The sequence below is a fragment of the Vanessa tameamea genome, chromosome 19 (assembly GCF_037043105.1).
Source record: "Vanessa tameamea isolate UH-Manoa-2023 chromosome 19, ilVanTame1 primary haplotype, whole genome shotgun sequence".
NCBI classification, from domain to species: Eukaryota; Metazoa; Arthropoda; class Insecta; order Lepidoptera; family Nymphalidae; genus Vanessa; species Vanessa tameamea.
This window is the reverse complement of record NC_087327.1, coordinates 2,837,858-2,853,104: the sequence shown is the minus strand read 5'-3', so window position 1 is coordinate 2,853,104 and position 15,247 is coordinate 2,837,858. Positions and strand designations below refer to the sequence as shown.

Genomic DNA, 15,247 nt, shown 5'->3' with positions numbered 1-15,247 from the left:
ACAGATCTTAATTACTTGAATGCTACATTTTGCTGTTTTTTCTTCTAAATGTTCTTTTAATAAATATGCTATTTAGTTCAGTTATTATATTGATTAGAAAAATATTATTAAAAATAACAAATTTCATTTAATTTTTATACCTTTTTATACCTAATTGAAACTCACAAATACTCTTACATACATATTTATGTATATATATTACATTTAGTTAAGTCTTCGATGTAAATAATTCTTATGTAAATAAATAAGAAAAGTATCATTATAAACATCGCTATAATAAATAATACAACTTGTTGCCTTTTCAATATTCACAATTAGTATTCGACGGGCGAGTCGTGAGTCGTCCGATGAAATTTATGATATTCTATTATTACGCCTACTGTCATAATAAAGTGATATCATTTCGAGACGTTTTGTTTGAACTGAATCGTTTCCTATTTGAATATGATGTTTAAAGCATTTTTATAGTTACCGCGTCCACAAAACGATCCTTGATAGAATAAAGTATTGTTACATCAAAGAACGTACAAGGAAGACAAATAAATGGCTAGTTTTATTTATTATAATTTACTTTAATGAAATTTCGACTATAATGAAGTTGAATCATGCAATCCACTTTCATTACAGAACTATTAACACACTAAACATACCTAATATTTTATTACAGTTACATCAAAGTGAAGGTTTGAATCACAAATGCAAGTTTGTGCAAACATACGGGTCGAATACAGAACCTCCTTTTTAGAAGTCGATTGCATGCGGAAAAAAGACAAGTGAATTCTCAGTGGCTCTTGTTCAAATTTGAAATCGCGTTGTTAATATTATCATCAGATCTACGTCGTCGTCTTTTATTATTCGATATACATTTGAAGAATATTCTAAACTTCACTTAACTTATGAAAAATTCAGACGGTATAAAAACTAAACCACTATCTCTCTCTCCTTTGTAAAATGACCAAAAAGATAAAAAATGAATCATAATACCCACAGTATATAAATCAGCCCTTGTCCGGAGCCCGCTAATTGACAGGCGAGTCGGATGGTAGGATCCGTTACGTCGGGTGTCGAGTTGCCATCCTGCGGAACTGCCATTTGTAATGCCAAGTTCATTACAGCGGCAATGGCATTCAATTAAAGCGTTGTTTTGGTGTATCTTGTTGCAGCGAGTGTCATATTAACAAAACATTCTTTGATCTCTTTTCCAATCGATATGTTTTCCAGATTGACATACAATCCGAAGCCCAAAAAATCCTACATAGATACAGTATTAACATTACACTAAGCCTCTTATCTTGATTATTTAATACTTCATATAAATATTTATTATTGTAAGGGCACCGTCATACACTTCACTTACATATAGTCTTTGGTGTATTGTCAAAATATGTATTACATATTAAAGTCGTTGCATGTTTATTTTTTAATTAATTAACAAATTCGGCGTACTCCCAAAAGATATTTGAAATTTGGCCTCAATCTTCCCGCTGTAATATCATACTAAGAAACAATTCGCGAAAAACTGGTTACGACGTTATGTTTAATAAAACGATAGACGTTACGACGTTTTGCATTAAAATCATTATCACATATCAATTACAGTATTATGAAGTTTTCTAATCAGAAATATCAAGTTAATATAATCTATTTAAATTTATGTTTGTCTTTTAAGATTAATATATTTTTATATTAAGTATTTAATAATAAAAACAATGAACGTTAAATTAGAATCTCGCAACTTTCTAGCAACTTCGGCGTGTAAAGAACGCTTTGTGTTTTTATTTGTGTAAACTAATAATTAAAATAAATTAAAAGATATCTTAAAGCTACTGAACGCTTGTGTAATACAATACTGTCTTTATTCTCTTAAAATCCATACGCATTTGTTAAGTAACAAAGTAGACACAGAGATGGGTACTATGAAGAACAAATATTGATAGTGTTCGCTCAGAGGCGGATCCGGTGTATTTATATCAATATAACTATTTGTACCCATACAAGATTTGAATAAATATTGAAAAATGATGAAAGCAAATTTTTTTATTAAAAACTTTTATTGATTATTCTTCAAATAAAATGTTATTTTATTTTTATGTAAAGGACGGACAAATGGGTCACCTTGGTGGTAAGTGGTCCTCATCTCCCATAGACGTTGGCGCTGCAAGAAATGTTAACCATTCTTTATATCACACCAACCAGCAACCTTGGCAGCTAAGATGTGATATCCATTATACCAGCAGTTACACTGACTTACTCACCCTTCAAACTTGAACACTATATCTGATGAGTGGGTGGTACCCACCCAGGCGGACTTGCACAAAGTCCTACCTCCAATTATATACATTAAGTCAACTGTATAACATTATCACAAGTGTAGAGTTTCTTTACTCCTATGATATTACTCTATATTTTTGCATCATAAACAAACTTTTCAAAGTTACAGAAAATAAGTTTTATGATAGAAGCACGTGAAACAAGTGAACGAGAAAACCAAACATCAAATCCAAAAAAGTACCTTAACTCCTATTTCTTGCCAGAATATTTACGTTATACAAGTATGTACGATGTTTCGTACAAACCTCAGGCCCGTTAAACCTACACAGGTGAAACTGTATTTTTAGCTATGCAAACATTTATTAACATCAGTTCCCTCCGTGTGTTTATTGGCAACTTTGCTCATCTATCACGACGAACTCCCTTTGAAATTATATACATACAATCTTTGTTTATGTAATTATGTTGAAATTCACCGCTTCAAGGTAAAACTAAAAAAAATCTTTATTTTAAGAATAATGAACTTTATTCTCTAGTATCCGGCTATTTGGAAAACTTTACATAGTTTCTTTTTCTTCCAACGTTACTTTTTGATACGAGAGTTACGTTTCAGTATAACAATTCTAAATTTAACTATTATTTAAGCGTATATTAATTTATTAAATTTTTCGATTCGATTTTCAAATATTCAGTGCATGTATGTGAACTGAAGGCTCCTGAAACAGTAGAGATACCCTGTAAGAACTAACTCAAAGCTCAATGTAGCAAACGATTTGGAAATGTCAGAAAGTGATACGCAAATACATTGGCTATATAATAACTTAAGCACAGCAATCATTTAACGGACACACGTATCAAAATAGAGTTTAAACGCGAGTCGGGTTTCAACATTTTAATTAATCCCTTTAATTGGGATTTAGGCGAGTCATTTATGTATATAGTCACCAACTTTAAAACCTTTAAGATTGATGATCGAATATCAATTTTATTGCAAAGATTATCGCATTTTTTTGGACTGTATCCGTGTCTTTGAAGTCATTTAAAATTATTACATTCACTCAAACCTATAACATTATTATAAATGTTAAAGCAACTGTCTGTCTGTCTATAGCTCTTTTACGATCGCATGAAGCAAGCTTGAACTCGTTATTATTTATTGACGGATATAGGCTATTTTGTAACACCTGACGAAAAACCCCTAAAAGGCGATTCAAGTCGCGGGCGACAACTAGTAATTAATACTATTGTTTTGAAGTAACGGTTTAACCTGAATTTTAATATCATATGGGACGTCCGTCAATCATATTGCATCATCGTTTATAATAATATATAAAATTCGTCGCAGGCTGATGCGATTAACAATCAAATTCATTATATGTAAATTATGCAGGTTACCTAAATCATGACCTAGGTCCTTATGTATCGCCAGGATGTTTAATATAAGTATGAAGTGTTGTGTATTAATACGTGTGAGTCATGACTAGTTAAAATTTAGCCAGTACAGTAGAATATATCGAATCCGTGGATGTCGTAAGAGCTGACTAAGGAAACAAATTCGCATTCATTAATAAATTAGAAGAATTTCCGTAAGAGTTGGCGTCAAGGCCTCCGTAACGGCTGAAAGATTCGGTTAAATACATTTTACTGCAGTGTTAATAATATACTCTGCATCAAGTGAATTATGTGTCATTTATATTATGAGTATTTAAATTGTTAGCTACTACATCGGTGGGATCACATTCCCGTCTCTCGGAAAGCAACTAACGCAAGCAGAATTACTCTTGCATCTAAAGAGCTCATCAATTTGATGTGGAAGAATACAAGTATCTTATATTTCGGTATTTTCGATATCTACTAGCAGTCTACTATCAAATACTTTCACGCTGTATTTCCCGTCTTAATAGAACGATTATGTGACTGTGTGTGTGTGATTTTAAAATTTAAAAAGCACCGTCTCAAACCAAGCGTATAATATTTTCAATATGTATCGTTAAGGATTTAAAACCCTATTTGTGTTACTTTAATTAACTTGGCATTAAGTATATACTTCTATACTCATTTTATGTTGTTTTTTATTCCGCAAAAACAATAAAACCTATTTGTAATTTTTATGGCATTATCTATGTAAACAGATTTTCTATTGTTTGATGCGATTTTTGTAGACCTTTTTTAACGATTTGATTGTCTATCACTCAACCCACTATCTAATGATGATATCATCAGCACAGGCACGGGTTTACAGTTAAGTATCGAGAATCCTTTATCGATAATCTATCGATATTTCAAAATCGATAAGGACTACAGATAGATATATATCGATTTAAAATTTTATGTCCACTATTACGATGTAATTGGATTTCTAAAGTGTTGTCAGACGTTCGAGAACAGATAATATTGACGTTTATCTCATTCAAATAATCTTCAATTTCTCGTTTCGTTTAAAGCACCGTTGTTCGGCGATATTAAGCTAACAAAATTGGTAACTTATATAAAATAATATTAATAATACATTTCTTTGATTAAACCGAGATTGAGACTGTTTAATACTAATTTATATTAATATGCTGACAGTTTAAGAACGATAAATGTATTTTTGGTTAAATGAGTAATCATTTTTGGCTTAAGTTTGAAGAATAGAAGTAGAATAAAAATTAACATATATATAACATACCTGCAATCTAAAATGTTTGTATAGTTTGCACGGCAGAACTCGTAAGGAAACAGTATAAATGAGAAACAAAATATATAGTCAAATAAGTAAGTACAGTCGGTAATACTATTTGCATTTTTGATGTATATTATCTGTATAAAATAATATTATTCCTATATGACGATGATGTCTTCCCGACCGATTTCGGCTACATCAGCCATTCTCAAGTGAGACTAACTAACTATACAGGACTAATATCCTATAATTTATGACGCACTAGTATGTGCGCAAAAATAGGGGCACTATCCCGCACTCTCAGTATCGAACGGGATGGCAAATCCGATATGAGTAGTTCACGCGCAGGACCAACGACTTTACTTGCTCTCCGAGGCACGGGAGAATATACACTTTCAACTGTAAACCCAGTAACTTTTTATTGAACCGACCTGGGATCGAACCCGGGCCGACACTAAACCAACAAGTCAGTCAGTCTTTTATAGAAAGTAAGGAAGAAACTTTTTCAATTGCCATGCTCTACGAAACTAACAAATAATGCCAATATAAATTACACGTACAATGTGGTTTGGCGAAAGGAGCTCAGAGTTTCCGAGTCATAATAACTATTAAAAAGGAAGTACGACGATTATACCTGCTACATACTAAATAGCCGAAGAAGAAACTGACAGTTAATATACAAAACTTTATTTTGTTACAGATCGTTGCTTTTGGCAGCCATCGTTTTAAGTAATTGTATCACGTGGACCGCCTCCAGACATCACTACACGCACAATGTAAGTTCACCATACGATATTTATATGCTGTCAGAAAAGTCGAATGTGATGTGAAATGCTTGTAGTATTTCATCTAATAATATAATTTAGAATGAATCAACTCATACTTTATAACCGTGAATATTTCATAAGTCTAAAAAAAATGATGCAATTGTCAGCACTGTATATTTAATTCATTTGATTTCATAAACACAATACTATTCAAGGGAGATACCCTTTAAATTAATTTAAACCAGCGGAGTAAATACAATAATAGTACATACTGTTGATACGACCACACCAGACACTTTATATGAATACTCGATCCGAAAGCACTCGCAACGTCCATATTTTATATTCCACTTCACTGTCGATTAATAGACTTTAATTTATTTATATATAATATTTCTTGGCACATGGGAAATTTGGATTTGCAAGTGGCTGCTCTCGTCCATAAACACAAATGCTATAAGAATTATACTTACGTGTGTAGTATGCATGGTATACAATACACTGGTTCCGAAAAAATCAAAACACAGCATACCTACTCGTAGTTTTGATGTTTGACGTTTGATATCTAGAGACGTAGGCTTTCATTACATCGTGTGTACGTCTGCGTGAATACAAGTCTGTACGTTTGCGTCTCTCTTAACAGAAGATTAAAACGTTATTAAAAAATAATACTCAAAGCTATAATACTAGTAGATATCAGTGGGAAATTATTTCTATGTTATAATATTACATAAATATAATTTTATTAATTACTATCATGTTACTTTTTATTAGATGAAAAAAAGTAACTTCCGACTTTCTTGTCGGTCGGTTAAATCAACATTACACACAGATGATATCTCAATGTTAAAATTAACCTTGTAAACGGTTTATAAGTGCTCGTAGGAACATACTCGTGATTGTATTTTGATTTTGATACCTAATTTCGACAAGGTTCATTGACCACCGTGACTGACCGACACGGCCTTGACTTTGAACGCAATAAATTCTCATATAACTTGAAAGTTCTCATTCTATGCGACAATAAAAATTGCCCATCGGTTTCTATTGTATATGATTGTCGTAAACCATTTGAAATTATATCAATAGGTTGTTAGACGTATTCGGTTAGTTCGATGTAATTCTATTGATTTGAATTGTATTTAATCATTTCGCAATAAATTCTGGCTTATTAAGAACAAGCACAATATTTGGTGGTAGGGTTTTGTGCAAGCTCGTCTAGGTAGGTACCATCCACTCATCCAATATTTTACCGCCAAGCAGCAATAGGTAGTATTGTTGTATTCCGGTTTGAAGCGTGAGTGAGCCAGTGTAATTACAGGCACAATGGACATAACATCATGGCTCCCAAGATTGCTGGTGTACTGGTGATGTAAGGAATGGTTTATATTTCATCAGACCCATTTATACTGCCTACCTATATCTTTTTTATATATTTATATATAAATAAGATCTTTGGAACTTTGCCAAAAGCTTAGCGTAAAATATATTTTTTTAATTATCATAATATAATCATTTGATTGATGTTCCTCTTGTTTTCATGGTAACTATTATATTCTAACTTTACGAATATCAAATTCGAAAATAAAAATTGAAATTATCAGTAATCCGGAGTACCCAAGTTAGCTGAGTAGTGCTTACAGTTTGTTCGTTTCGTCTGAACACTCTAGAAAGTGTTCGTCTGAACGCCTAGAGTCGTGTCGGATTGCAGTCCCATCACATTTTAAGATTAAGTGTACTTACTTGAAAGTACACTTGAAAGTGCACTCGTGTTTGCCCACACAAATCCTGCGCAGTTAACTTATCTCCGTTGTGTATGGTGGCTATAGTCGGAAATTGTCATCAAACCATCATAATAATTTCAAGGTTAAACAAGATTTAATATTAACATACGTCGCAAAGATAAAGACAAATATAATGTTTTTTTTTTTAATTAAAATATTAGTGTTATTTTAATGGACTATTTTTGATAACCCTAACTGACCATTAAGAAAACTATGGGAACTCGTAAATTTAATGAGAAGGCGCCACAATTGATGGGTTTGTTAGCTCCGCGTGACGTACAGTATCAGGTCATCTAACACACTATTTTTGGTCTATGCTTGGTTCACGGTTGTTGACACGAATTCATTTTCATGATGAATTGTTTGAGCACTTGTCATGCAAACAGTACAAATCACAAAAAAAAATGCGTATTCTTGATCCAATCAAACAAGCAATTAAATCTAAATATGAAATCTGTTTTCAGCCAGTATTAAAAAATATATACATTTTGATTGAATTTCAAAAGGGTAAGGAAATGCAAATTGTGTAGTAACAATTATAGAGCATCAAATTAAAATTAAAAACCGAGTTAAGATCATAAGTGAATGATAATAAAATAAACGTTAAAAACAGTTCAAATACATTTTAAAACAATATGGATATCTTTTTTTAAATTACTTTAAGTTTACGTATGTTTATAATGACACTTTTAATTTTATTTTTTTATTATATTAATTTATTTTAGTCCTGCTAACTTAAACGTCGTGATTTAGTTGGCTTATATATTATTATTTTTTTATCAATAATATGTAGGTATATTATATATATTTTAATAAACACAATCGATGCGCATAGGCTAACCAATTTCAGTCACAAAATATATGTGGTCATTGGCAATCTACATATGTATCTTTGTATAAAATAGATAGTTGTTCTAATTAATAATTAATTATTTATATAATATGTTAGCTTTGACGATTTTTAATAGCGCTTAAAAATTTTGAAGTAAATCTTTTCATTTATTATTTTTATGATAAAGGGGGTTACACCATGAGAGTTTGAGAAGCGATGATCTAACAAAACAAGGTTGTAGGCATAGGTTCTTGTATCGAATAAATACTGACTAGTGAAGTTATTTACAGAGTTTACAAAACTAACATTATCTTAAAATTAAAGCATAGCACTAACCGCCGACTATATTCATATTAAGGCGAATGTCTTGTTTGTATGAAAAGTTTTCTCATAGTTCAATTCCCATATTTATAACCTTACTAATAAACGGTGTTTATAATCTATAATATCTCTTTCTCTTATCAGTAATTTGATATATGTCAGACAAAGACAGGCATTGTGCGATTATGCGTATATACGTTTAATACGTTTATTAGTAAGGAGTATCATGTGGTAGCTGTATAATGTTTACATAATAAATGCTATTAAAAAACACTCAACGATTTAACAAGTATTAGAAAAAAATGTTGACCCGCGATTTTCATAGTTTTCTATTTGTATTTTACATTAAATAAATGTGTACATATACTAAGTTATTATAATTTTTTAAAGTCTTTAGAATGCTTCCGATAATAAAATCTAATTATTTACATTTGTAATTTTATTGAACATAAAGATTACATCGGACAAACATAAAGTAAAAAGATAGAGAGACAGGTAACAATAAAAAATAACAACTTTTTTTACGCTAACTTGCGACTAGCCATTTTAAAAATGGCAGTTATTTTGTTAACACAGACAAACACTTTAATTTTTGTTTAATAGTATAGATATATTTATGTATTAACATTGCTTTTGCAATTAGTCAAAATAATAATTAATAACAATTTCACAATACTCTTTAACATTAACTCTTTTAAATTAAACATAAATATCTTACTGTCAACAATTTGTCTAATCCAGGACAGGTGCTGCACTTCTTAAGGTAAGCAAATAAAATGTCGCCCTCGTTGCGCATGCGCAAACACTCGTGCTCAAGTGCCTACGCGCAGCAATCTCGCTGCGTCCGTAATGTGCCCATACAAGTTGTTTATCGTCATAACATTTAACACGACGAACGGATGGTTCCCGCGGTGATCTGCATTATAAATATAAGGGCTTTTACAGAGATCATTTTCATATTAAATTTTATTAATAACGTTTATGTTATCAGGTTTTCTACTTTTTTTTTTTTCGTAACGTTATTTTATATCCACTACTTACGTATTAACGCCACCGCTCCAAATAAAACATTCTGATATTGCGTCAATATAAGATACGTTAGGTGTTATTTATTTATTTATAATACATAAAAAATATATTGGCGCATTCGTTGAATTTCGTTTTTGCTGCGGTGGCCTTAACACTTACTAGTTACGATAAAATGGAAACGCTACGTCAGGAAACCCCTAAAATACACACAGTCCAACATAATGGGACACTTCATATTTCTACAGGCATAAGTTTATAGCATTTCGAAAGCTGAACGCAATCATCGGACGGATTAAAGCTGCATTCAACTAACTCAATGAAGAAATGAAACTCATCCCTACCATTCCTACTGCATTAGTATAGACATATGTATATATACAGGAGTGAAAGAGAGAGCAATACTAAAACATTGCACTAAACTCTTATAAATATCATTTAATCGAAAATGAAAAATTTTAATTGTTTAAAGTTCATGTAATGTTTTTTAAATTTTGCTTTGAAATTTTTAATCAAACAGTTAACGTCTTTTCATCGTCGTAATCAGCTTAGTGGTCAATTCTTTTATTTTCATCTAAATAACAAAGAAGTGAACTGAAGTTCATTTAAATTGCATGAAAAGCTAGTGAAATGATATAATGAAAATTTAATCAATTGTTTCTAATGTCTAACTTTAGATTTAATTTATACGAGTTCTATATCAGCATTTGCTCACTTGATCTGCGAGACGCCGTAAACGCTTACGAATACATTTCACAAAAAAATGCAATGGTTCTTAAAACATTAATGGAAATTAAAAAGTTGCAAAATTTTGCTTTTCAAAAATAAATGGTCACATGTTACGTTGAGTTTCTTTCGTCGGTTCTTCTCAGGTCTGACGTGTATCTTTTTGATCTCGTGGTAGAATTTTACCAATCAACAAGAAATATACTAGTTTTCATGTTGAATAAAGATTTTTGTAAATAATTGTTAATATTTCTTACAATACCAATATCTATAGGTAAAGGCAAAAGTATCACTTACCACCAGGTTGCTCATTTGCTTAATAAATAAAGCTCATATTCGCAAAATAAAATAAAATAATTACTTTTATAGGTAAATGGACACCGCAGCAGACATAGAAGGCAAGGAGCCGGTCTCTTTTTATCAGCTTCATACATAATACCTGGTGGAGAGGGGCGTGGGGCTTGGGGAGAGTGGAGTGAAGTATCCCCATGCTCTCGGACATGCGGCGGAGGTGTTGCCAGCCAGAAAAGAATATGTCTCGAAATAGCGTAAGTTTAGAATCGATTCGATTTGGGTTTCCCTCAATGCAATCATCATTTTATGTTACACGCAGACTACATAACAATGATTGAATCCAGCTTATTATTCTTCTTTCACGGAGTAACAGAGGAGCATAGTAATGATATTCACGTATAACTAAGCATTCGAAAAACAATGCAGAAAAACCCAGTCATATAAAAAAAGAAAAAAAAAACTGAAATTCTTTCATATGAATCATCATCCTCCTGCCCTTATCCCAATTTTACTTGGGGTCGGGGCAGCATGTCTTCTTCTTCCATACTTCTTTGTCGGACGTCATCTCACAAGTAATATTCTTTCTAACCATATCGTCTTTCACACAATCCATCCATCGTTTCTTGGGTCGTCCCCTACCCTATATCCATCCACATCCATTCTCAAAACCTTTCTCACAACATGGTCCAATGAAGTGGTTATAAAATAAAATATTTCGAGATTTTTTGTATATACTCGTATTGGATATACGTAATATACTTGTATGGATACTTGTAATAAAATACACATTGCGAAATAAGTTTTAAGTTAATTTGAACGCTTGTTTTCCTAAATAATATTTTCTCATTCAGGTCAGATGGTCGACCACAGTGCACGGGGGGCGACACGAAGTACTTTTCGTGTCAAACACAAGATTGCCCAGAAGGCTCCAAAGATTTCAGAGCTGAACAGTGCGCTGAATATGATGACAAGAGCTTCAGGGACCAGAAATATCAGTAAGATTTTTTAAATCAATTTATTTTTATAAATAAAGTATTATTTAATCAAATATACTCTCTTCAACTAAGGTAGTTAGTTCGGAACCTACATTTTGAACGGCTCTACAAGGAAGAAATAATTTAAATCTAAGAACAAATGCTATATTTTTGGCATGACTTCTTATATAATAAACTTGAGTGTTTGGGTTAATTTTGTAAATATAAAATTCATTCATAAAATTTCCAGCTGGGTGCCGTACACGAAAGGACCAAACCCGTGCGAGCTTAACTGTATGCCTCGCGGGGAACGTTTTTACTATCGCCAAAAGACTAAAGTGATCGACGGTACGCGATGTAGCGACGAGTCCTTCGATGTGTGTGTAGATGGTGTTTGTCAGGTAAGATTTGTCAATTCTTTAGTATATAAAACTAAGTGTCATTTTTTTTTAATTATAAATTTTTGAGTAAGGCGTTGTGGAAGAGACTTATTTGTAACCTTATAAAATATTTAAATTGTCCCTAAAGAGTTATTATAAAAACACCATAAAAGATTTATTTATTACTAACTGAACCTGCGACTCTTTCCCGCCAAAAATTATAAACCGTTACCCCCATCTTTACCCCCGAAGGATAAATTAAAAAAAATAGCCTTTTCCTTCCCCGGGACTTAAACTATCTCCATACCAAACTGCATCTAAATAAGTTCATCGGTTTAAGCGTGAAGAGGTAACAGAAAGGGTTACATTCCCATTTATAATATTAGTAAAAACTACATGTAAATTATTAAAATTATATTTCATCTTATTTGTAGCCCGTCGGTTGTGATATGATGTTAGGCTCAAACGCGCGCGAAGACAAATGCCGGCAATGTCGTGGAAATGGCACTAACTGTCACACTACCAGCGGCATACTGGACTCTCAAGACTTTAGGAAAGGTACGGTAAACGCTTGACATTAAAAAAAACATACCGCACTTATATGATGATACTCAAGTAGTAGCCAGTAAATCTCCCACTATTAAAGTCTCCTCTCCTCTTGAGGAGCAGGTTTAGAACTTATTCCACGACGAGTCTTGAATGCGACGGCACTTGTGGCGAATTTCATCCGATACATCCAGGTTTCCTTAGGATATTTTCTGAGATGAATTGGACCTTGTTATGAAATATCTTTAAAAAAAATATGCAGAGTATTATTTAACACGGTGACTGCAAAAATCATTAGAACAATGGATTTCACATTTAAATCTTTATAACTTTTAGAGTGTCTGTGGGTTGAAAAATGTTTTGCACCGTGAAAAAACCGTGTTGATCTAAAACTAAGCATATTCAAATGCTGTGATGTCTGAGTGATGCTTGCCTGAGTTTAAATCCAACAATGCTCGGTTAATATTTTACGTAGTAAATTATTTTATTAATTGTTTTTAAATTTGGAATGTAAACAGCGAAAAACCTGCATGTTATCATTTATATTTATTTTTTTGTTTCGTGTTTAGGTTATAACGACATACTCCTGATACCCCAAGGAGCTACGAATATATTTATAGAGGAGAGGAAGGCATCGAATAATTATTTAGGTGAGTTATTAATTAATTTAACCACTGAATAAGAAAAAGGTTTTAAAATTTTATGTTTTTTATTTTTGGAACCCTGCTATCGAAAACACAACAATCTTAAATAAAGCCATCATTACTACAGATTAAACGCTAGAAATTGTTATGTTTCAAATTAAAGTAAAAAAAATTTAAATGATTTTATGTAAAGTGCTGCAAATTAAATAGCAAGTTTTAAAATTGTATATTACGGTTGGCTTGATAACATCTAGCTTTAATTTTTATATCAAGAGTCAAATTAGCATGATTCAATTACTAATTATATACATTAAAAATTTCAATGTTTAGCAGTAGAGGGATACAATCTAACACACATTAGCATTTTATAAAAAGTGGTAGTTTGTTTTTCCTTCTTATTGACTGTCATAGTAAATAATAATCTCATATTGTAAAAAAAAAAAAAAAAAGAAATGGTAAAATATTTTTGTTATCTTAAACCACTTTTAGTTAAGTTTGCTTTTTTTGTGAGTTGAGATTTAAGGTTCCATTTAAATTTATCTCTAACTTTTCTAGCGCTAAGAGCGAAATACGACAACGTATATTATCTGAACGGCGAATACCACATCGACTTTCCTCGAAGCTTAATGATCGCGGGTGCGCTGTGGCATTACGAGCGCAGCCAGCAAGGTTTCGCCGCTCCGGACAAGTTGCGATGTCTCGGACCCACCAACGAACCCCTTTATCTTTCGGTGAGACATCTCAAATGATGATAACCTGTAACAGTCCTTCAAAAATCATTTATCTTAAATATTTAAAGTTTAGTAAAATTAACTTTCAAGTATTTTGTTTTTAAATGAGATGCCTGAATAACGCAAGCTTAATAAAATAAATATAAAAAATGATTATTACAGTCAAGCAAAGCTCGATCGTTACTGTAAGTGATATATGTACATATATGCATGCAAATTATTTGATACCTTGGTAACCCAGAGTTACTATAAATATTTTATTTTAAAGTCATTCGTATGTTCCGTAATTTCGGCGGATCATGAAAATGAAAAAAATTATGATCTACTTATTATATGGTCATAAAATTTCAGCTCCTATTGCAAGATCAAAACGTGGGCATTAGTTATGAATACAGCGTACCTTCTGCTCTAGCGCCACCTCCAAACCAGCAGTATAATTGGGTTCATGAAGAGTTTTCTGCATGCAGTGCATCTTGTGGTGGAGGTGAGCAATGTTTTTATGGTATATGTAAGCACACGGGCACATGGCCCACCGTATGGTAAGTGGTCATCATCGCCCATAGATATCAGCGCCGTAGAAAATATTAACCATTCCTTAAAAAAACGCCTTTGGGACCTAAGATCTTATGTCCCATGTACCTGAATTTACACTAGCTCACCAACTCTTCACACCGGAACACAACAACTGAATATTACTGGCGGTAAAATGTAGATGAGTGGGACCTATTAATTGATGATAATTGTATTTCGTTAAAATTATAAAATACTCACTGATAATTCTCTTTTTTTTTCAATAAGATTTTTCATGTATTTTAGATTTATATAAGTAACAAAACTTTATTTAATCAGGTTATCAAACTCGCCAAGTCACATGCCGATCACGCGAAGAACTAGAAGTAGTTAATGACACTCTTTGTGATGAAGGCCTAAAACCCCCAACTAACCAGAGCTGTAATACCGAATCCTGCCCTGCACGATGGGTGGAGGGTCCTTGGAGTCCATGCTCTAAACCTTGCGGAGATGGAGGCACTAGATCGCGACAAGTTCACTGCGAGAAAATCATCACAAATGGGTAAATAGGAAATTGTCATTTTGTAACGTGTAACTGAAAAAACTACTAAATTAATATACATAAAAGTTATATTAGAAGATACAACAAGTTTCGAAGAAGGTTTTAATATATAAAATTATTACAAAATTAGTTGCGCTTCGTAGTTTCACCACCTTTAAATTTATCTATTGACCTGATAAGCGTGAATTTTGTGTTTTTTGCGTTTTTGCTAAAA

General features: G+C 32.2%; 1 protein-coding gene across 6 annotated transcripts in view; it reads left to right on the top strand.

Moving 5' to 3' along the window:
* The window catches only part of LOC113397040 (papilin), an 86,020-nt gene that overhangs the window by 45,196 nt on the left and 25,577 nt on the right, over positions 1-15,247 (top strand). For all 6 annotated transcript variants that reach the window (XM_064217904.1, XM_064217909.1, XM_064217905.1 and 3 more), the window contains 9 exons: positions 5,637-5,712; positions 10,762-10,940; positions 11,538-11,681; positions 11,911-12,061; positions 12,475-12,598; positions 13,156-13,236; positions 13,786-13,961; positions 14,313-14,445; positions 14,811-15,033. In XM_064217904.1, coding sequence (XP_064073974.1) covers positions 5,637-5,712; positions 10,762-10,940; positions 11,538-11,681; positions 11,911-12,061; positions 12,475-12,598; positions 13,156-13,236; positions 13,786-13,961; positions 14,313-14,445; positions 14,811-15,033 — 1,287 coding nt within the window. The remainder of the gene's footprint in view (positions 1-5,636; positions 5,713-10,761; positions 10,941-11,537; positions 11,682-11,910; positions 12,062-12,474; positions 12,599-13,155; positions 13,237-13,785; positions 13,962-14,312; positions 14,446-14,810; positions 15,034-15,247) is intronic.